Genomic DNA, 22232 nt, shown 5'->3' on the forward strand with positions numbered 1-22232 from the left:
AACAGGAGAGCAGGCCAGCTGGAAGCTGACTACTGCTGCAGCGTGGATTATAATCTGGGAGATAAATATCTGAGTCAGGTTGCTAAGAACTTTTCCATCATTAGTGGTTTCCTTATTGCTGGAGATTTTCACTAGGGGCTTCCTTATTGCCAGGCACCCAGTTGACCATCACAGAAATTAGAGGAAGGAGCCATGAAATGTTTAAGAATTGAAGAAATAGTATCACTATAGGACACTTGTAAGGCAGTATTGCTGTGACTGAGATTCTGAATTTATGATAACCAATCTGCCTGAGTACGATTTTTCTCTAGTGTTTCATTGCTCCATTACAGTCACAGAAGAAGGTTTTCCTGCATTTTTTCTAGGAGAGTATGAAGGGGAAACACATGGGGGAGAGAAGAGTGTGTGTATGTGTTTAATTTTGTTTATTTTATTTTTATTTATTTGGAAGGTAGAGAGAGATATCTTCCACTCTGCACATGCCTGCAACAGCCTGGGCTGGACCAGGCTGAATCCAGGAACTGACTCCAGATCTCTAATGCGAAGGCTTGGGCCCAGCTACGTATGCCATTAGTAAGAAGCTGGAATCAGCTGAGATTTGAACCAGCAAGAGTGCTTATATTGATTAAGTGTGCATTTTAAGATGGATAAAGATGATGAAAGTAGGAGAATGATAGGGAAAAAGTGGAGTATTTTAGGAGTTAGTGGTCTCATTAAGAACTAAGAATTATTTCTATGGGCTCAGTCATACAGGGGGAAGGGTTGGAGCTTTTACTAACACATGTCTTTCATCTCTCCTTCCTTCTCATTTATGTTCAAAACAAACAGAATATCTAATTTGTGCAGAATCAAACACTAGGGATCTTCCATTCTAAATAGAAAATTTAAACCTACAATCTAGCCAAATACATTGAAACACACCCACACATGCAGTTAGTGACATATAGAACTTACAAATGTGATTTCAAATATGACATTTTAAAGTCTTTTTAAAAATCTTTGGTAACTATAAATATTTATCAAGTCAAATCAACTTCCTTTGTTAACTTCATACTTTCTATAAATAGGACACAGAAAAATAATTTCTTATAAATATCTGGATGTATTTAGGATTTTTCTGTGAAATTTGTGACTTCAGATTTAATCTTATTTTTACTTAAAACTATTCAAAACTTAATCATTGTCTGTTCAGCCTCTTTGGAAAAACAGTTTGGTACATTTTCATATACAGTTAAATACAAACTTACCATACTGATCCAGTAGTTCAACTCCTAGGAATTTACTCAAGTGAAATGAAAACTTATAGTCACATAAAAACTTACATGCTTTTGTCATAATTGCCAAAAGCTGGAAATGACCCAACACTTGAGCCATCATCTGTGCTTCCCAGGATGCATTAATAGTAGGAAGCTGGATTGGAAGTGGAAGAGCCAGGACTAGAACGTGCTATCTGATATGGGATATGGGCATCCCAGGCAGTAGCTTAACTGCTATAATACCTTCTCTCTAGTGGCCAGCGCTGTGGCATAGTAGGTTAAGCCTCCGTCTGCAGTGTCGGCATCCCGTATGGGCACCAGTTTGAGTCCTGGCTGCTCCACTTCCAATCCAGCTCCCTACAGATGGCCTGGGAAAGCAGTGGAAGATGGCCCAAATCTTTGCACCCCTGCACCAACATAGTAGATCCAGAACAAGCTCCTGGCTCCTGGCTTTGGATCAGCCTAGCTCTGGCCTATGCAGCCATTTGGGGAGTGAACCAGTGGGAGGAAGAACTTTTTCTCTGTCTCTCCCTCTCACTGTCTGTTACTCTACCTGTCAAGTAAATAAATAAAATCTTAAAAAAAAAAAGGGTGAGGGGGTTGTTAGAAGAGCCTGAGAGACCTTATAAAGTATCTTTAGTTATTTATTTCTTTTAGAATTAATTTAAGTTAAAGAGTTTCAGGAAGAGGTGTAGGGGTGGGGAGGGATGTAGAGAGAGACAGACAGACCTTCTGTCTACTCCCCAGGTGGCCACAACAGCTGGGGCTGGGCCATGTTAAAGTCAGGAGCCTGGAACAACATCCAGATTTCCCACCTGGGTGGTAGGGGCCCAAGCACTAGGGCCTTTTCTGCTGCCTTCCCAAGCACATTAGCAGGGAGCTGGATTGGAAGTGGAGTAGTTGGGACCTATTGCAATCTGGTGTCACAGGCAGGGGTTTAATCCTCTATGCCACAGCACTGGGCCCCAAGTTTCTTATAAAGAATCTGAAGCCTAGATAGCTAAAGTAGTATAGCTAGTGGCAGAGGTTCATAAAGAATTGAAGTGATATATTATGAATTTGACTTCTGTTTTGCCTAAATGTACTTTTTATTTAAGTTATTCTTTCTAGGGGCTATTTTTAATTACTTTTCAGAACCTTTCAATTGTGTCATCCTAAAACTAGAATCCACTCCCTTCCTTGTGGTAGTAAAATCCTATGTCTGGTTGATAATAGGAGGGATGAATTTGAGAGATCTATGTTGCTTAAGTTTGCGTAGACATGGTCACATAGACATATAGACAATTAAGATTATTTATTTATTTATTTGAAAGGCAGTGACAGGGAGAATGGGAGAAACAGAGATCTTCCATCCACTGGTTTACTCTCCATGTGTCCCCGGCTGGGCCAGGCTAAAGCCAGGAGCCTGGAACTCCATCCAGGTTTCCTACATGGGTGCAAGGGGCCCAGGCACTTAGGCCATCTGCTACTTTTCCAGGCACATTAGCGGGCAGCTGGTTCAGAAGCAGAACAGCCAGGACTCAAACTTGAGCCCATATGGAATACCAGTGTTGAAGGTCTGGCCTAAGGCATTAGGCCATGGTTCTCGTCTCTATATAGGCACTTTAGCTGTGGGAAATCTGTATGGTTAATTTTGTAGTCATCAAAGGTCACCAGTCAGAAATTGGTTTTCTTTTTCTTTTCTTTTTTTTTTTTTCTTTCTTTTTTTTTTTTTTTACAGAGTGGATAGTGAGAAAGAGAGAAAGGTCTTCCTTTTTGCCGTTGGTTCACCCTCCAATGGCCGCTGTGGCCGGCTCATCCGAAGCCAGGAGCCAGGTGCTTCTCCTGGTCTCCCATGCGGTTGCAGGGCCCAAGGACCTGGGCCATCCTCCACTGCCTTCCCGGGCCATAGCAGAGAGCTGGCCTGGAAGAGGGACAACCGGGACAGGATCCGGCACCCCGACCGGGAATAGAACCCTGTGTGCCGGTGCTACAAGGCGGGGGATTAGCCTATTGAGCCGTGGCGTTGGCCGTATAGTACTTTCATAGTTGCCTCTGGACCCCAGTTCTAGAACTAGGCTAAGAGTTCTTGCTTTTCAGAGATGTTGGTTATATTATGGGCTATACATATTGTCGGTTATATTGTGAAGCTAGCGGGTGACTTAGTTTCTTGCTTTGTTTTGAAGCTATGTGTGTCCTGCAGACTTCCTAGGAGTTTCAGTAAGTCATAGCCCCAGGCAGAGTTGGCAAATTGTTTTCAGCCTTCCTTCCTGGCCCTAGCTCTGGTGAGTTCCCTGTTTTATATGGGGCATTTTTAGTCTCTGTTCCCCAGAAAGCCAAATTTGCAGTTGCCACTACCTGTTTCTTTAAGGCCCTGATTCAGCCTCTCCTTACTGCTTTTTTTTTTTTTTTTTTTTTTGACAGGCAGAGTTAGAGACAGAGAGAAAGGTCTTCCTTCTGTTGGTTCACCCCCCAAATGGCTGCTACAGCCGGCGTGCTGTGCCGATCCGAAGCCAGGAGCCAGGTGTTTCCTCCTGGTCTCCTATGCGGGTGCAGGGCCCAAGCATTTGGGCCATCCTCCACTGCCCTCCCAGGCCACAGCAGAGAGCAGGACTGGAAGAGGAGCAACCGGGACAGAATCTGGGCCCCAACAGGGGCTAGAACTCGGGGTGCCGGCGCCGCAGGCGGAGGATTAGCCAAGTGAGCCATGGCGCCGGCCTCCCCTTACTACTTTGCACATGTTTTCTATCACTGCCACAGAGATATTTATATTATTTGTATAGGCAGCTATTCATTATTTATATATGTATGTGTGTATATATATATTTAAACATATTTATATTTAAATTATTTGAGAGGCAGAAAGACACAGAAATCCCATTTGTTGTTAAACTCCCCAAATGCCCATAGTGGTCAGAGCTGTGCTGGGGCTGGAACTAGGAACTGAGAACTCAATCCAGGTTTCTCCGTACTGGGACAGGAACTTAATTACTTGAGCTATCATAATTGCATTAACTGGAATCAGGAACCAGAGGTAAGAAATCAACCCAGACACTCTGGGTGTGGGCATCTTAACCACTAGACTAAATGTGTGCCTCTTATTTATATATTTGATATATTTATAATTGTGCTCTCTTCAGGAACTTTACCAGAAATACATATTTTATTATGAAAAAACTATGCATGTGTTTCAAAATTTGCACCAAAATAAACTTTTTTTTTTTTTAAAAGACTTATTTATGTGAAAGAGTTACAGTGAGGCAGGGCAGAAAGAGAGAGAGCAAGCGAGTGAGAGAGGTCTTCCATCTGCTGGTTCAGTTCCCAAATGGCCATGATGGCTGGAGCTGGGCCTATCCAAAGCTAGGAGCCTAGAGCTTCTTTCTAGTCTATCATGCAGATGCAGGGGCCAAAGGACTTGGGACATCTACTGCTTTCCCAGGCCATAGCAGAGAGCTGGATTGGAAATGGAGCAGCCAGGACTGAAATCAGTGCCACCACTACAGGTGGTGACTTTACCCACTACACCACAGTGCCGACCCCCAAAATAAACTTCTTTTAATTCCATTTTCCTTGAACTTTTGGACTTATTCTTGCATATGTATATATTTTTAAAGATTTATTTTCATCTGTTTGAAAGGCAGAGTATCAGAGACAGAGTTTTCCATTCACTAGTTCACTCTGCAAATGCCTGCAGCAGCCAGGGCTGGTCCAGGCTAAAGCCAGGAGACTGGAACTCCATCCAAGTCTCCCACATGGGGGCAGACTCCCAAACACTTGAGGTATCATCTGCCATCTCCCAGGATGCCTTAGCAGAAAGCTGGATCTGAAGTGGAATAGCCAGCGCCGCAGCTCACTAGGCTAATCCTCCACCTGTGGCGCCGGCACACCGGGTTCTAGTCCCGGTTGGGGCGCAGGATTCTATCCCGGTTGCTCCTCTTCCAGTCCAGCTCTCTGCTATGGCCTGGGAGGGAAGTGGAGGATGGCCCAAGTGCTTGGGCCCTGCACCTGCATGGGAGACCAGGAGAAGCACCTGGCTCCTGGCTTTGGATCTACGCAGTGCCGACCGTAGCAGCCATTTGGGGAGTGAACCAATGGAAGGAAGACTTTTCTCTCTGCCTCTCTCTCTCACTGTCTAACTCTGCCTGTCAAAAAAAAAAAAAAAAAAAAAAAGAAAAAGAAGAAGAAGTGGAATAGCCAAGTAATTGCCATTCCTACATGGGATTCAGGCTTCCACGTGGCATATTAATACTCTGCATAGCAACACGTACCCCTTCCCATCCCTTGCATATGATTATTATTTTGGCGTTTATTGCACTATCTTGACTAAAAACCTCTTTAATGTTTTAAAGCTACAGTTTCTCATCATCAGGTTTTCTTTTTTTAGAGCCTGGAGCCTTTTTATTCTTATTTATTTTTGAAAGACAGATTTCCATCTGCTGATTCACTCCCCAAATGCTCTCAACAGCCAGCATTGGGCCAGGCTGAAGCCAGGAGCCCAGAACCCAGTCTGTTTCTCCCATGTGGGTGGCAGGAGCCCAAATACTCAAGCCATCACCTGCTAACTCCTAGGATGACCATCACCAGGAAGCTGGATCAGAAGCAGAGGATCTGGGACTTGAACCAGGCACTCCAGTATGGTATGCGGGTGTCTCAAGTGTTATCTTAACCACTATGCCAAATACCTGCCCCAAATTTGAAGTTTTCATGATGAATCGCAGGTTTTTTTTTTTTTTTTTCAATGTTACATAGTGTTAGAGTGCTTTGTTATTTATTTTTACTGTGGCTTTTTTTTCTTCCAAATATTTGTTTTTATATACTTGAAAGAATGACAGGAAAAGAGAGAGAGCTTCCATCTGCTAGTTCAGTCCCCAAATCCTGCAACAACTAGTACTGGCCTGGCTGAAGTGAGGAGCTAGGAACTCCATCCAGGTCTCCCCTCTGGATGGTGGGCAATCAACTAGTTGCTCCAAAATCTGTTGCTTCACATATGCGTTAGGAAGCTGGATCGAAAGGAGGTGGGATGTCATTCCAGGCACTCCACAATGGGATATGGGCTAGAATGTGGGCTTCCAAAGTGATGGCTTAACCTGCTATGCCACATTGCCTGCTCCCTATAGTAGCTTTTTAGAAATATTCAAGTATTGGCATTTTTTTCAGCTCTTTTGCATATGCTTTACATTAATTAGTAATCATTAAAGTCAGTGTAATGTGACAGATGTCATAGTAGCAACATTATAGAAGTTGCAGTGAATTTTTTCTTTTTAAAGATTTATTTATTTACTTGAGAGGCATGGTTACAGAGAGATAGAGAGAGGTCTTCCATCCGCTGTTTCACTCCCCAAATGGCCACAGTGGCCGAAGCTGGGCTGATCTGAAGCCAGGAGCCAGGAGCTTTTTCTTAGTCTTCCATATGTATTTAGGGGCCTAAGCAATTGGGACATTTACTGCTTTCCCAGGCCATCAGCAGGGAGTTGGATTGGAAGTGGAGCAGCCAAGACTTGAACCTGTGCCCAAATGGGATGCAGGCACCGCAGGCAGATGTTTAACTTATTACACCACAGCACCAGCCCCTGGAGTGAATTTTAAGTCAGGAAAAAGAGATAATAGTATGCACGAGGGAGGAAATGAGATGTTGCTTGAGGGAGAGATGTGGCTCTAGACCATCATAGTTGTGAATGAGGTAAAGGTTTTCTGGGGGAAAGAGAAACAGAAAAGAGGAATAAAATATGTGCTGAACTTCCAGTTTGTGAGGTTTCATTTATGACTAACATGATTGTATATTGTAACTCCTAAAGCTAGCCCTCATTTTAGTCGGTTAAACTTTACTCATGAATTTCAAAGCATAATTTTTCAAAAAGTTTTTTAATACTAGAAGTATCTATTCTTTCATCTTGGATTTTGGGTTTGAGTTAGAGAAAGAATGAGTTATAGACTACTGTTTACTTAGGAAAGCCTGAGAATAATATTCTACTCTTGGGTGATGTGTCTAAGAGAATTAAGCTTGCTGACAAATGACCTTACTTATTTCGTCAGCTGAAATAATAAGATATACTGCTTATTTTTTCCTCTTACATCAGGCTCTAAGTATGTCTTTGCTTTTATTTTTTCTTATATTATAAACATATAGGTGCTTAGAACCTTGAAAGTTTTATGAAGTAAGAAACATGGTACAATTTAGATTTTTCTTTATTTTAGGTAAATCTTTTTATTTATATAAGGTGCACAAATTAAATTTGAAGTTAATCTACCAATCACAAATACAAACTAATTAAAAAATGTCATCCTGGCCGGCGCCGTGGCTCAACAGGCTAATCCTCCACCTTGTGGCACCGGCACACCGGGTTCTAGTCCCGGTTGGGGCACCGGATTCTATCCCGGTTGCTCCTCTTCCAGGCCAGCTCTCTGCTATGGCCCGGGAAGGCAGTGGAGGATGGCCCAAGTGCTTGGGCCCTGCACCTGCATGGGAGACCAGGAGGAAGCACCTGGCTCCTGGCTTCGGATCAGCGTGATGTGCTGGCCGCAGCGGCTATTGGAGGGTGAACCAACGGCAAAAAGGAAGACCTTTCTCTCTGTCTCTCTCTCTCTCACTATCCACTCTGCCTGTCAAAAAAAAAAAAAAAAAAAAAAAGTCATCCCATCATGTATTTATTCTCAGATAATGGTAAGTGTTTCTGAGAGGACTGATATAAATGACTACATTAGAGGCACTTTGGCTAAGCTCAGATTTTATAAATTTATTTTAAAAAATTATTTTATTTAAAAGGCAAAAAGACAAAGATCCTCTATTTTCTAGTTTGGTTCCCAAATGCCTGCAACAGCAGGGGTGGGCCAGGCCAAAGCTAGGAGCCCAGAACTCCATCCTGGTCTCCTGTGTTTGGCAGGGTCCCAAGTACTTGAGCTGTCATCTTCTGCCCTGGGTGTGCATTGGCAGGAAACAGGATTTGAAGCACAGTAGCTGTGACTCAAACCAGGGACTCTGATATGGGATGTAGGCAGCCTAAGTGGTTACTTAACTGTTGTGCCAAACACCCACCGCAGTAAAATTCTTAATGATTATGTACTTATCCCCAAATGAAAGGGTTTTTTTTTTTTAAGATTTATTTTATTTATTTGAAAGGCAGAGTTACAGAGAAAGAGAAGAGAGAGAGAGGTCTTCCATCTGCTAGTTCACTCCCCAGATGGCCACAATGGCCAGGGTTGAGCTGGACTGATGCCAGGAGCTTCATCTGCGTCTCCCACGTGGGTGCAGGGGCCCAAGCAATTGAACCATCCTCTGCTGCTCTCTCAGGTGCATTAGCAGGGAGCTGGATCATAAGTGGAGCAGCCAAAACTAGAACAAGCACCCATATGGGATGCCAGTGTTGCAGACAGCAGCTCAATGTGTTACGTCACAACGCCAGCCCCAAATGAAAGGTTTTAAAAAAGACTTTTAATCTTTATCAAAATCTATAGTGGTATTCTGGAATGTTTGATTACATAGAAGATTTGTTATGATTCTGATTCATAAGCAAGTATTATGTAGTAATTAAACACTGTCATGGTTACTCCTAAAATTTTACTTTTTTCTTTTTCAGATTTTTTTTCTTTTCACTTTTAAAAAATTTTTTTTATTTTTTATTTTTGGACAGGCAGAGTGGACAGTGAGAGAGAGAGACAGAGAGAAAGGTCTTCCTTTGCTGTTGGTTCACCCTCCAATGGCCGCTGCAGCAGGCATGCTGTGGCCGGTGCACCATGCTGATCTGGAGCCAGGAGCCAGGTGTTTTCCTGGTCTCCCATGCGGGTGCAGGGCCCAAGGACCTGAGCCATCCTCCACTGCACTCCCGGGCCAAGGCAGAGAGCTGGACTGGAAGAGGGGCAACCGGGACAGAATCCAGCGCCCCGACCGAGACTAGAACCCCGGGTGCTAGCGCCGCAGGCAGAGGATTAGCCTATTGAGCCACAATGCCGGCCATATTTTGTTTTCTTTTTTCAATATGAGACATGACAGTGCTAACATTTAAAATTTTCTTATATCCTGAAATAGGATTGTACTACATTTATTAACTGTTTACATAAAATAGATCAAGAAGGATTTATATTGATCTTTTGCTATTAATACTTCCATTGTACAGACTGAGTTTCCTTTTTTCTTGCCATACTGGATCTTTGTGAAGCAGTACAGTGTGATGGAAAGAATATAAGATTTGAAATCAGGACTTGAAGTCATCCTGCCTCTTTCATCTACTAGCTTTGTGATTTTTATCTTTTGAGATTGTTCTCTTTATAAGTAATCTGAGTGGTGCCTGTTTCAGGATTGCTATAAAGATTAACATTAAATAAAAATGCTTTGTGTAAACTACAGCATATTCTTTGAGTTTAACTGTGTTTCTGAATTCTGACATTTGTTGTATTTTAGCAAAATAGCACTGTCTTCAAAGATTGCCATTGAATAGGTGAAAAGACTGCCAATTTTTGGTTTGGTGTATCATTTTCATTTAGGATGAATATCTTAATATCTGTCTTTATGATTCTTCATTAATTTCTTCATCAGTATTCCTCTTTTTACTAAAGTTAGAAATTCATTATGCTTTTTATTATTACATTTAGCTTTATGGTGTCAATGAAAACAAAGTTTGGAGGCTACAGGGGAACCCAACCTTTCTTGAAGGCTCTGGTTCTCAATGAGAGAGTTCTTTTGCTGTGAGATATTTGGATCTTTGAGAGTACACATCTGGTTGCCATAATGGGTAGGGTAGGGTGGGCACAACTGCGGCATTCTTTGAGCAGGAGCTAGGAATGCCATACATCCCACAAAGCATGAGACAGTTCTAGGAATGCCATACATCCCACAAAGCATGATTTTTCAAATATTTTTGCAGATCTTTTTGGAGGTGAAAAACTTGTTTATACTTATCTGAACTAAATGCTGTTTATAGTTGAATGCGAAGGGTTGTTTTTAATGTCTTTTTTAAACATGGTTTTAATAAACACTGAATTTTCCAGGAATGCAACTACAGAGTAAACAAGGGCAAACTGTACTTTGTTCAGGCCTTCACCAAGAGTAGTTCACTATTTTGGAAAATTCTGTTACCAGTGTCAGTGCTCTTAATGGTATCTGATTTTCCTGTTCAGTTCATTGCCAGCCTACATTAGTAGCTGTCACATTCGTGATGATTCTGTGTATAGGTACTATGTCCATTTCCTTAATAATATGAATTCTCAGATGTTTATGTTTGAACATTTACATCTTTAAAGTCTATTATTTTATTAAAATGTCTTTTCTTTCTCATATTCCCTGAGACATTATGTTAACTTAAAAACTAAAGATAGGTGGGTTATCCACTTGCACTTCATTTCAGACTTATGCCCTTGGCAAAAAAAAAATGAAAACTCATTTTAGTAAGGTTACATGATAAAGCCTATATTTATGGAAAAGTCTGTGTTGTTTTTTTCAGAGACAAATGGGAGGTCCCTATTGTCTTACAATATAAATGTCCTACTTTCCTTTTTCCTTTTCTTTTCCTACCCTTTTTTTTCTCTTTTCGCTTTCCTTCCTGTTTCCCCATCAGGTTATGTGATATTTGATACATACTCAAGAATTTGATACTATATGTGTAAGTAGCAAAGCATGTAATAAAACCAGTAGCAGTGGGGCCAGTGCTGTGGCGCAGCGGGTTAACGCCTTGGCCTGAAGTGCTGGCATCCCATATGAGCACCGGTTTGAGACCCAGCTGCTCCACTTCCGATCCAGCTCTCTCTCTCCTATGCCCTGGGAAAGCAGTAAAAGATGGCTCAAGTCCTTGAGCCCCTGCACCTGCGTGGGAGAGCCGGCAGAAGCTCCAGGCTCCTGGCTTTGGATTGGCGCAGCTCTGGCCGTTGCAGCCATCTGGGGAGTGAACCAGTAGATGAAAGATCAATCTCTCTCTCTGTCTCTCCTCTCTCTGTAACTCTCTCTTTTTTTTTTTTTTTAATTTTATTTTTTTGTTTTTTTGACAGGCAGAGTGGACAGTGAGAGAGACAGAGAGAAAGGTCTTCCTTTGCCATTGGTTCACCCTCCAAAGGCCGCCGCGGCCGGGGCGCTGTGGCCGGCACACTGCGCTGATCTGGAGCCAGGAGCCAGGTGCTTCTCCTGGTCTCCCATGGGGTGCAGGGCCCAAGCACTTGGGCCATCCTCCACTACACTCCCGGGCCACAGCAGAGAGCTGGCCTGGAAGAGGGGCAACTGGGACAGAATCCGGCACCCCGACCGGGACTAGAACCCGGTGTGCCGGCGCTGCAAGGCGGAGGATTAGCCTATTGAGCTGCGGCGCCGGCTCTGTAACTCTTTCAAATAATAATAATAATAAAAATCTTTAAAACCAATAGCAGTGAATCTACCACCCAGAGCAGAAAATACTTCATAGGATCAAAATAAAAACCTTTAACCCTAGATTAAGCAACCTAAATTCTTTTTAGAAATTTTAGTATCATTTACATGAGTTCTAAAATTCCTTCTACTTCTAAAATCCTACATACTCACTCACTGTTCAGCTAGTATTTATTTGTTATCTAATATGTGACAGGTATTCTACTGGTGGCAGAGGGGCCACAAAATAAGTAAGATTGGTCCCTGCTCTTAAAAAAAAAAAGCTCTCAGTCTAATAGGCAAACAGACATAAACCTCAAAAACAATAAAAAGGGGAAAAATCTCCTAGTACAGGCTATGAACCTAATGACATATATGGGAGGAAGAATGGTATAAGTTTTAAAATATAGGAGGAGTTTTGAAGTTGGAGTTACTCAACCTCTTTAAACTCTGATTTCCTTATTTGCTTATTTGCAAAAACAGGAATGATTGCAGACATTGGTCATCACAGCCATTTGGGAAATGAATCAGAGGCCAGAGTATCTCTGTGTCCCTCTCTATATCATTGCCTTTCTTTCTTTTTTTACTTTTAAAAGATTTATTTATTTACTTGAAAGTCAGAGTTACACAGAGAAAGAAGGAGAAGCAGAGAGAGAGAGAGATCTTCTATCCGCTAGTTCACTCCCCAGATGGCTGCAATGGCCATAGCTGCGCCGATCCGAAGCCAGGAGCCAGGAGCTTCTTCTGGGTTTTCCATGTGGGCGCAGGAGCCCAAGGACTTGGGCCATCTTCTACTGCTTTCCCAGGCCACAGCAGAGAGATGGATCAGAATGAGCAATGAGCAGCCGGGACTCATTGTCGCCCATATGGGATGCTGGCATTGCAGGCGGTGTCTTTACCCACTACGCGACAGCGCCGGCTCCTATTATTGCCTTTCAAATAAATCTTGAAAAGAAATTTTTTAAAAAGGCCAATCGACCAAAAAGTTCAACTTCTACACCTTCCAGAAGGCAAATTAAATATTCATCATTTTGGTTGGCGTCGGGGCTCACTAGGCTAATCCTCCGCCTGCGGCACCGGCACCCTGGGTTTTAGTCCTAGTTGGGGCGCCGGATTCTGTCCCGGTTGCTCCTCTTCCAGTCCAGCTCTCTGCTGTGGCCCGGGAGTGCAGTGGAAGATGGCCCAAATACTTGGGCCCTGCACCCACGTGGGAGACCAGGAGGAAGCACCTGGCTCCTGGCTTCAGATTGGCGCAGTGCGCCGGCCGCAATGTACTGTCTGTAGTGGCCACTTGGGGAGTGAACCAACAAAAAAAGGAAGACCTTTCTCTGTCTCTCTCTCTCTCTCACTCTCTAACTCTGCCTGTCAAAAACAAATTCATCGTTTTAATAATGATCTAGTGCAAAAGCAGAGTTAACACTATATTTACTTATTTACTTAAAACAATATAAAATTCAATGGTGCCTTTCTCCACTAGCTTCTTAGTAGCTGAGGTTAGAACCTAAGCTGTTCCATTTTATAATCCAAGCTTGTAGTATAATGACTAACAATGATCAAGTATTAATATATATCTTATTAGGAAAAATGCCTGGGGGCTGATGCTGTGGCACAGTGGCTTAAAGCCATGGCCTGCACTGCTGGCATCCCTTGTGGCCATTTGGGGAGTAAACCAGCAGATGGATGATCTTCCCCTCTCCCCCTCCTCCTCCCTTTCTGTCTTTCCTGCTCTCTCTGTAACTGCCTTTCAGGGAGCTGGATGGGAAGAGGAGCAGCCGGGACTGGAACCGGCACCCATAACCCACTCTGCCATAACGCCAGCCCCCCAAAATAATAAATCTTAAAAGAACCCCAACTTCTGTGTTTTAACACATTATCTCACAAAAGATGCTATTTTACTACCACAAAAGTAGGAAGGACAACCTCATGTTAAGCACAATTGGTAACTACAAATGTATTTTGGTCATGGTTAGCACCTGTTCAGGGATTAGATTTCAGGAACCACTATCTAATTCAGTCCTCTCCTTTTAGAGATGAGAAAGTGATCACAGATACATATCCAAGTTCTTTTTTTTTTTTTTTTTTTTTTTTTTTTTGACAGGCAGAGTGGATAGTGAGAGAGAGAGAGACAGAGAGAAAGGTCTTCCTTTTTGCCGTTGGTTCACCCTCCAATGGCCGCTGCGGCCGGCTAATCGCGCTGATCCAAAGCCAGGAGCCAGGTGCTTCTCCTGGTCTCCCATGCGCGTGCAGGGCCCAAGGACTTGGGCCATCCTCCACTGCCTTCCCGGGCCATAGCAGAGAGCTGGCCTGGAAGAGGAGCAACCGGGATAGAATCCGGCGCCCTGACTGGGACTAGAACCCGGTGTGCCGGCGCCACAAGGCAGAGGATTAGCCTGTTAAGCCACAGTGCCGGCCCATATCCAAGTTCTTTCAGCAAGGTAAAATGATAGAGTGTGGAACCTAGACTCCCAGCCCCAAATTTTCATCCTGTCCCCCTCAATCTTCGTCACATTATTAAATGTAGACACAGAATTTGTGAGGGATATTATAGCTCTTAAGAAAGTAGAGCTGGGACTGGAATCCACATTGTCTTAATTCCTTTTTTAGTGAAACTTGTGCACTCACTTCTGTGTATCTTGGTGCCTATATTTAGGATTTTTCATTCCTTATACATTTCAGATTTGGAGCTTCAGCAACTTCTTCCAGGGAAGAGTGCCAGTGCAGCTGCTGTCACAACCCAAGAACTTAACCCAAATCCATAGATTGGAATATTGGTGGGCCAGCAATCATCAGACACTTCACTTAGGACAGGTAAGTGAAACAGATGGTTGAGGATAAGAAAAGAGGGTTAACTGCTAATATTCTTCTTTCCTATTTCCAGTTAGATGCAAACAGTTGACTGATCCTAAAAATTTAAGCCTCTGGCCAGGTAAAGGCAGGGGGCATCTCTAACAAGAAATTTACAGTTCTGCCTGCAATGTGCTGACCCTACTTGACCATCCCCTCAGCTGCAGTGGTCACTTTGGAAGTTGGGCTGAGTGAAGGGCTTTTCAGCTTAGAGCCAATAAGATCTGTGGCTCTGACCTGGGCATCCTTCGACTCCAGGGCAGGTCCATTTCCAGTGATCCAACTCTTGGCAGAGCTGCCAGGGCTCTTCACAAGCTGACTTCTGCTGAAGCCCAGGCTTACCACATTGAAAGCCACTGCAGTGGACTGGCCTGTTGGGTCTCCTTGAGGGCAGATCACTGTACAGATCAGCCATTAATAGGCCTGCCACCCATTGCTTCTGATGCCTAGCTTTCTTTTCCTCCTGGTTTGTGTTAAAGCAGACCAGAGGATGCAAGTCAAGGGAGTGCCCGTTTCCCATCTCTAATCTTCGGTGGCCTGAACTACAAGTCTATAGTCACAGGCATGTTCTGTAGTAGTTTTTCTAAGGTAGACAATGCCCATGAGGAAAATTATATTCTCACTTTAAAACTTTCTTTCCCTTTGGTCTGAAAGGGAGGTTTTTTTCTACTTACTGTATACTTCGCTGATGGCGAAGTGAATCTAGCTATGAGATTATTATTTGAGTTCTTATTTTGGCTATGCTATTGCAGAAAAATGTTAGCCATCTCTTTTATAAGGTCTAAAGATTAAATTGTGCATCCTACAGATTCCTTCATAATAGAATTAGTTTCCTACCTTGAAGAGAATAGAGAAATGAAAGAACAAGTTGGGCTTAGAATAGAGAAATGAGGGAGCAAGTCCTAGATCGCTTGCTGACAATAGCAATATCACATGAATACTTAACAAACCGTTTCAACCATTAGATAACAACTTAAGAAAACATTTACCAGAAGGTCCAATGCCTTCTATAAATTTTAAGAATCATGTATTTGAAAACACCTCTTAAATATCTAACATGGTGTAGTTTGTTTAACCAGTAAACTTAAGCACAACCATCTAAAATGTTTTTAGTTTCTTTCTACCAACAAGTCTAAAACATATGATACACAGATTCAGGTCCCACAAATTAAAATGTATCTTTGATTGATTTTAGCAGCTTAAATTTATGGACAATCTTATCTATAAGCCATTTAAAATAAAACTCTTAATAAAATTTCCCCATGTGGACATACAATATGTACACACATATAATATAGCATAATAGACCAATATATCAATTTTAATAATAGCTTTTAAAATCTTTAACTCTTTTTGTAGATTGCCAATTGATTTGAATTGCTTTTTCTTTTTAGTAACCTCAGTTAACCATACTTTCTCTCAGTTGGTACTGTTAATACATTATTGGCTTCATCTGTTTACAGAGCCTTCCCAAAGTACTGAATACAATAAAAGTGGCTGGAAAAAGTCCATAGGAACCTATAGGAGGACAGCTAAACACAGAACCATCAACGCTTTAGTTTTATGAGCAGCAGATATTCAAATTTTTGAAAAAAGCACATATTTAAATAACCCATAGCTCTTAATAAAAATTCAGCTGTTTTTGAACAATTAGAATTTAACAGACATCAAGAGAACAGAATAGATTACTTTAACACATTGCTTTAACAGAGCATCAGAGTTTAATTCTATGTCAAAGAGAAATTGAGCTTCCTGTGATCTTTTGCTGTGAGGTTTCCTTCCTTTACCTTCTTTCATATTGGTGACCATGTTTCTGTGTTTCTGTGTGTAACACATCTTTAAGCATCTTTTGCAGGGCAGGATGAGTGGCAACAAATTCTTTCAGTTTCTGTTTGCTATGAAAAGTCTTAATTTCACCTTCATTCACAAATGAGAGCTTTGCAGGATATAGTATTCTGGGCTGGCAGTTTTTCTCTCTTAGTACCTGGGCTATGTCTCGCCATTCCCTTCTAGCTTGTAGGGTTTCTGATGAGAAGTCTGCTGTGAGTCTAATTGGAGATCCTCTAAGAGTGATCCGACGTTTCTCTCTTGCACCTTTTAGGATCTTTTCTTTATGTTTCACTGTGGTGAGTTTGATTACAACATGTCGTGGTGAGGATCTCTTTTGGTCATGTTTATTAGGGGTTCTATAAGCTTCCTGTACTAAGATGCCTCTGTCCTTCTCCAAACCTGGGAAATTTTCTGCTAGTATCTCACTGAAAATGCCTTCTAATCCTTTCTCCCTCTCCATGCCTTCAGGAACTCCTAGAACCCGAATGTTGGGTTTTTTAATAGTATCCTGTAAATTCTTGACAATATTTTTTAGATTTCTAATTTCTTCTTCTTTTCTTTGGTTTGCCTGTTTCCTTTCCTGTTCTCTGTCTTCTAAGTCTGATATTCTCTCTTCTGCTTCGCCCATTCTGTTTTTAAGGCTCTCTAATGTGTTTGTCATTTGATCTATTGAACTCTTCATTTCATTATGATTTCTAGTCACTATCAGAGTTTCTTGTTCCACTAGTTGTTTCATTTCATTTTGATTCCTCCTTAATATTTCATTTTCACGAGAGAGATTTTCTATCTTGTCCATGAAGGATTTCTGTAGTTCAAGAATTTGTTTTTGAGAACTTCTTAATGTTCTTATCAATTTTTTGAGATCCGCTTCTTGCATTTCTTCGATCTCATCATCTTCATAATCTTGAATTGGGGTGTCTTTTTCATTTGGGGGCGTCATAGTTTCTTCCTTGTTCTTGTTAGCTTGGTTTTTGCGTTTGTTGTTTGGCATGTTGGAGATATTTGGTTTCTTCACTGTGGGGTTTTTTCTTGTTACACTATGGCTCTATATTAAGTGGACTGTCTGCTTTCAGTGGAGCCTTAGAGGCTTGAGATGAGTGTGGACTGAGAGCTGTTTGGTTCCTCAGGGTTGAGGGTGTGTCAAGGATGACACTCCCAGGTTAGGTGTGGTAAATCTCTCTTTCTTAAACTCTGATGCTCTGTTAAAGCAATGTGTTAAAGTAATCTATTCTGTTCTCTTGATGTCTGTTAAATTCTAATTGTTCAAAAACAGCTGAATTTTTATTAAGAGCTATGGGTTATTTAAATATGTGCTGCCTTTACCTGGCCAGCTCTCCTCCCAGGCCAGCCAAGTAATGAAAGTCAACAGAGTGCCTTCCCCTAGGAGGTTCACACCTCCCTTAGGATATACCCCATGTGAAGAGATAGATAGGTCTGGGCCTCTGAATTTACAAGGCCTAAAGCCCAACAGATTATTATCAAGCCCCTTCTATCAGGTTCTATTTGCCTCTCAATCAGAAAACTTAATTGTAGCTTAGACAGCACCTTTCTTAGCTCCTCTAATAATGACTCTGTCCTTTGTTCTAGGCCCTGTCTAGCACACTTGGGCCTCATTCCTTTGTAATCATAACCTCTACTCTACCACCAATGGCTCTACTCCCAACATGTGTGTACTGATGGTCCTCTTCCCCACTTAATGCTGTATAATTGTTCAAACCTGGTAAATGCCACTCTTAGGATCATTGGTTACTATCCTCACTCTGTCTTTTATGACCTTGTCTAAATATGATCAGAGTCGGCAAACTTGGAAGGCTTCCATAGCCTTGGCAACTCATGACGACAGCCTAGGGTGGTTACTGGCGCCATAAACTAGAGTGTCAATTTGTTGGGTCAACAACAGGAGCCACTGTGCACTTGCTCCTCATGTGGGATCTCTGTCCTTAATGTGCTGTACATTGTGATTTAATGCTATAACTAGTACTCAAACAGTATGTTTCACTTTGTGTTTCTATGTGGGTGCAAACTGTTGAAATCTTTATACTAAATTGATCTTCTGTATATAAAGAGAATTGAAAATGAATCTTGATGCAAATGGAAGGGGAGAGGGAGCGGGAGGGGGGAGGGTTGCGGGTGGGAGGGAAGTTATTGGGGGGGGAAGCCATTGTAATCCATAAGCTGTACACTGGAAATTTATATTCATTAAATAAAAGTTAAAAAAAAAAAAATTTAAGCCTCTATCCTTGTAAGAAACAAAACATTTGGAATCTTATGTGGGTGGGGCAAAACATTTTTCTTGATTATAAAAGGTGTGTCAAAAATTTTTCTTTTGTGCATTTTCCAAATTTTATATATCTATATCTATATCTTCATTTTATATGAAAGGCGGAGAAACAGAGATAGAGATAGAGATCTACCGTTTGCGAGTTCTCTCTCCAAAGGAATGCCACATCCTGGACTGGGCCAGGCCAAAACCAGGAGCCCAGAACTCCATTTGGATCTTCCCTCATGGGTGGAGGGGACCCAAGTACTTAAGCCATCACCTGCTGCCTCCTGGGATACACATTAGTGAGAAGCTAGGTCAAAAGCCAGGACTGTAGCCTGGCACTCTGGGATGGGATGCAAATGTCCCAAACAGAGACTTAAGCACTACGCCAAAGGCCTGCCCTTCCAAATTGTACTTATGAGCTTGTGTTATGGTTATCTATTACCTTATAACAAATTATAGTGATGTACAACAGAACAATAATTTATTTTCCTCATGTATCTGGAGTTTGGTCAAGACTTGTTTTGTGGAGATAACTGTCTCTGTTAGCATATGATAAGAGGTAGAGTGGCTGGAAGGGTGAGGGTAATTCATTTACTTGAGAGCTAGAATCATCTGAAGGCTAGTTTGCTCACTTGTGTTTCTGGTGGTTAATGCTGGCTGTTGGCTGAGATCTCAGCCTGGGATCTTGGCCAGAATACCTACATGAGACCTACCTTGTGGTTGCTTGGTTTCCTCATAGCGTGGTGACTATATTACAAGAGAGAGCATCCCAAGCAAGGAAGGTAAAAGTACCTAGCATATTTGACATAGCTTGGAAGTTATATTGTGTTAATTCTGTTTTGTTCTCTTGGTCGAGGTAGATATGAATGTGTTCTTAGGTTCAGAAAAAGGGCTGAACATAGACCCCACCGCTTGAAGGGAAGAGTACCAATATTAGCACATTGTAAGATGAGGATATGAGAGGGAATCTACAATTCTAGCCATCTTTGGGAAATATGCTTTGCCACAGTTTATATTACCTTTTTTTTAAAGATTGATTTCTTTGAAAATCAGAGTTAGAGAGAGAAGGAGAGGCAGAGAGAGAGAGAATCTTTCATCCAGTGATTCACTCCCCAGATGGCTGCAACAGCTGGAACTGTGCTGATCCGAAGCCAGGAACCAAGAGCTTCTTCTGGGTCTCCCATGTGGGTGCAGGGGCCCAAGGACTTGGGCCATCTTCTACTGCTTTCCCAGGCTATAACTGAGAGCAGGATCAGAAGTGGAGCAGCCAGGACTCGAACTGGGGCCCATATGGGATGCCAGCACTGCAGGAGGCATCTTTACCCGCTATGCCACAGTGCTGGCCCCAATATGTTACTTTTAAGTTAAAGAATACTAATAAGCTTATATAATATATGAAAAAAGTAGTATTTGTGGGAAATTGTGGTATAGGAGTCCAGTAAGAATTTGGCATATTCTTGTCTAGTAGAATACGATAATAAGATGCCTAAATAGAAAGAAGGGAAACAGATTTTGAATTTTGCTTTGCATCAACAAAGTAGTATCCTACTGTATTCAAAAATTAAGACCAGGGGTTGGTGTTGTGGTGCAGCAGGTTAAGCTGGCCCCCGAGATGCCAACATCTCATATGAGTGCCAGCTCAAGTCCTGGCTGCTCCACTTCCGATCCAGCTTCCTGCTGTTGTTCCTGGGAAAGTCGCAGAAGATGATTCAAGACCCTGGGCTCCAGTTACCTACATAGGAGACGTGGATCGAGTTCCAGGTTCCTGGCTTCAGCCTTGCCCAGCTCTGGCTGTTGGGACCATTTGGCAAGTGAACCAGAGGATGAAAGTCTCTGTTCCTTAACTGCCTTTTGAATAAATAAATAAGTCTTTTTTTTTAAAAAAAGAGACCAAAGTTCATAAGCAAGATACAAAATAAGATTTGTATTTTGTTTTTTTCCCCTAATTATCTGAGAGAGTGAGCCAGAGAGTGCATGTGCACTTTTATCTGCTGGTTCATTCACCAAATTACTGCAATGGCCAGGACTGGGTCAGGCTGACTCTAGGAGCTGTGAATTCAGTCCAGGTCTCCCAAATGGGTGGCAGTAGCCCAACTACTTGAGCCATTACCTGCTGCTTCACATGGTGTGATTAGAGGGAAGCTGGAGATGGAAATAAGCCCAGGCACTCACATAGGATGCTGGTGTCCTGATCAGTGTCTTAATTGCTATGCCAAATGCCATTTTCTGTTTTTGTTTTTTGGTAACACGTTAATATTTTAGTTCAAAGTCTACCTGGGTTTGTGTTTTTTCCTTATTATTTTAATAATTTGAGAATTATTTGGGAAATTGGTTTCTTCTTTCTTTCTTTCTGTCTGTCTTTCTGTCTTTCTTTCTTTCTGTCTTTCTGTCTTTCTGTTTTTCTTTCTTTCGACAGGCAGAGTTAGAGAAAGAAAGAGAAAAGTATTCCTTTTTCCGTTGGTTCACCCCCCAAGTGGCTGCTACTGCCGGTGCGCTGCGCTGATCCGAAGCCAGGAGCCAGGTGCTTCCTCCTGGTCTCCCATGCGGGTGCAGGGCCCAAGCACTTGGGCCATCGTCCACTGCCCTCCCAGGCCACAGCGGAGAGCTGGCCTGGAAGAGGGGCAACCGGGATAGACTCCGGCACCCCAACCGGGACTAGAACCCGGTGTGCCGGCGCTGCAAGGCAGAGGATTAGCCTGTTGAGCCACGGCGCCGGCCTGTCTCTACTTCTTTTAAGGAGAATCTTGTGATTATTTTCAGACCTGTACAATCTTACCTGCTAAATTTCCAATACATATTTAAAATAATTTTCAGTGGGAGGCCGGCGCTGCGGCTCACTAGGCTAATCCTCTGCCTTGCGGCGCCGGCACACCGGGTTCTAGTCCCGGTCGGGGCACCGATCCTGTCCCTGTTGCCCCTCTTCCAGGCCAGCTCTCTGCTGTGGCCAGGGAGTGCAGTGGAGGATGGCCCAAGTGCTTGGGCCCTGCACCCCATGGGAGACCAGGAGAAGCACCTGGCTCCTGCCATCGGAACAGCGCGGTGCGGCGGCCATTGGAGGGTGAACCAACGGCAAAAGGAAGACCTTTCTCTCTGTCTCTCTCACTGTCCACTCTGCCTGTCAAAAATTTAAAAAAAAAAAAAATTTTCAGTGGGAAATGAAAGTTTGCAAAGTTGTAGAATATTTGGTTCTTATTGATCATACTTGCCCATTTTACTAATTGCCTGGGCAGGTTTGAATTTAGCTAAATACTTCAAAAGCTGACAAAGAAGTGAAATTTAATAATAAGTTTATTTTGGTGCAAAAGTATTTTTTAAATCCATGCAGTTTTTTCATAATATACATTTTCTGTGAACTTTTGAAGACCTCATGTATTTTTAGATAATTCTCTTAAGCTTTATATGGCACTATAGTTCCATTCACTTCTATCATTTTTTTTCCTTAAGATTTTATTTTATAGGCCGGCGCCGTGGCTTAACAGGCTAATCCTCCGCCTTGCAGCGCCGGCACACCAGGTTCTAGTCCCGGTTGGGGCACTGGATTCTATCCCGGTTGCCCCTCTTCCAGGCCAGCTCTCTGCTATGGTCCGGGAAGGCAGTGGAGGATGGCCCAAGTCCTTGGGCCCTGCACGCGCATGGGAGACCAGGAGAAGCACCTGACTCCTGACTTCGGATCAGCGTGACGCGCCAGCCGCAGCGGCCATTGGAGGGTGAACCAACGGCAAAAAGGAAGACC

General features: G+C 42.7%; 1 protein-coding gene across 17 annotated transcripts in view; it reads left to right on the forward strand.

Annotated features, from left to right (window-relative positions):
• NUMB (NUMB endocytic adaptor protein) overlaps positions 1 to 22232 on the forward strand; it is a 174068-nt gene that overhangs the window by 19440 nt on the left and 132396 nt on the right. For 8 of the 17 annotated variants that reach the window (XM_062181401.1, XM_062181408.1, XM_062181402.1 and 5 more), the window contains one exon: positions 14236 to 14367. Coding sequence is in view for 9 of the 17 variants with exons in the window: in XM_062181396.1 (XP_062037380.1) it covers positions 5870 to 5872; positions 14236 to 14367 (135 nt within the window). In the remaining 8 variants the exon portion in view is untranslated. Of the gene's footprint in view, positions 1 to 5775; positions 5873 to 14235; positions 14368 to 22232 lie in introns of those variants that run through there. The other 9 variants (XM_062181396.1, XM_062181407.1, XM_062181398.1 and 6 more) reach the window with 5 other exon arrangements.

The sequence above is a fragment of the Lepus europaeus genome, chromosome 22 (assembly GCF_033115175.1).
Source record: "Lepus europaeus isolate LE1 chromosome 22, mLepTim1.pri, whole genome shotgun sequence".
NCBI lineage: Eukaryota > Metazoa > Chordata > Mammalia > Lagomorpha > Leporidae > Lepus > Lepus europaeus.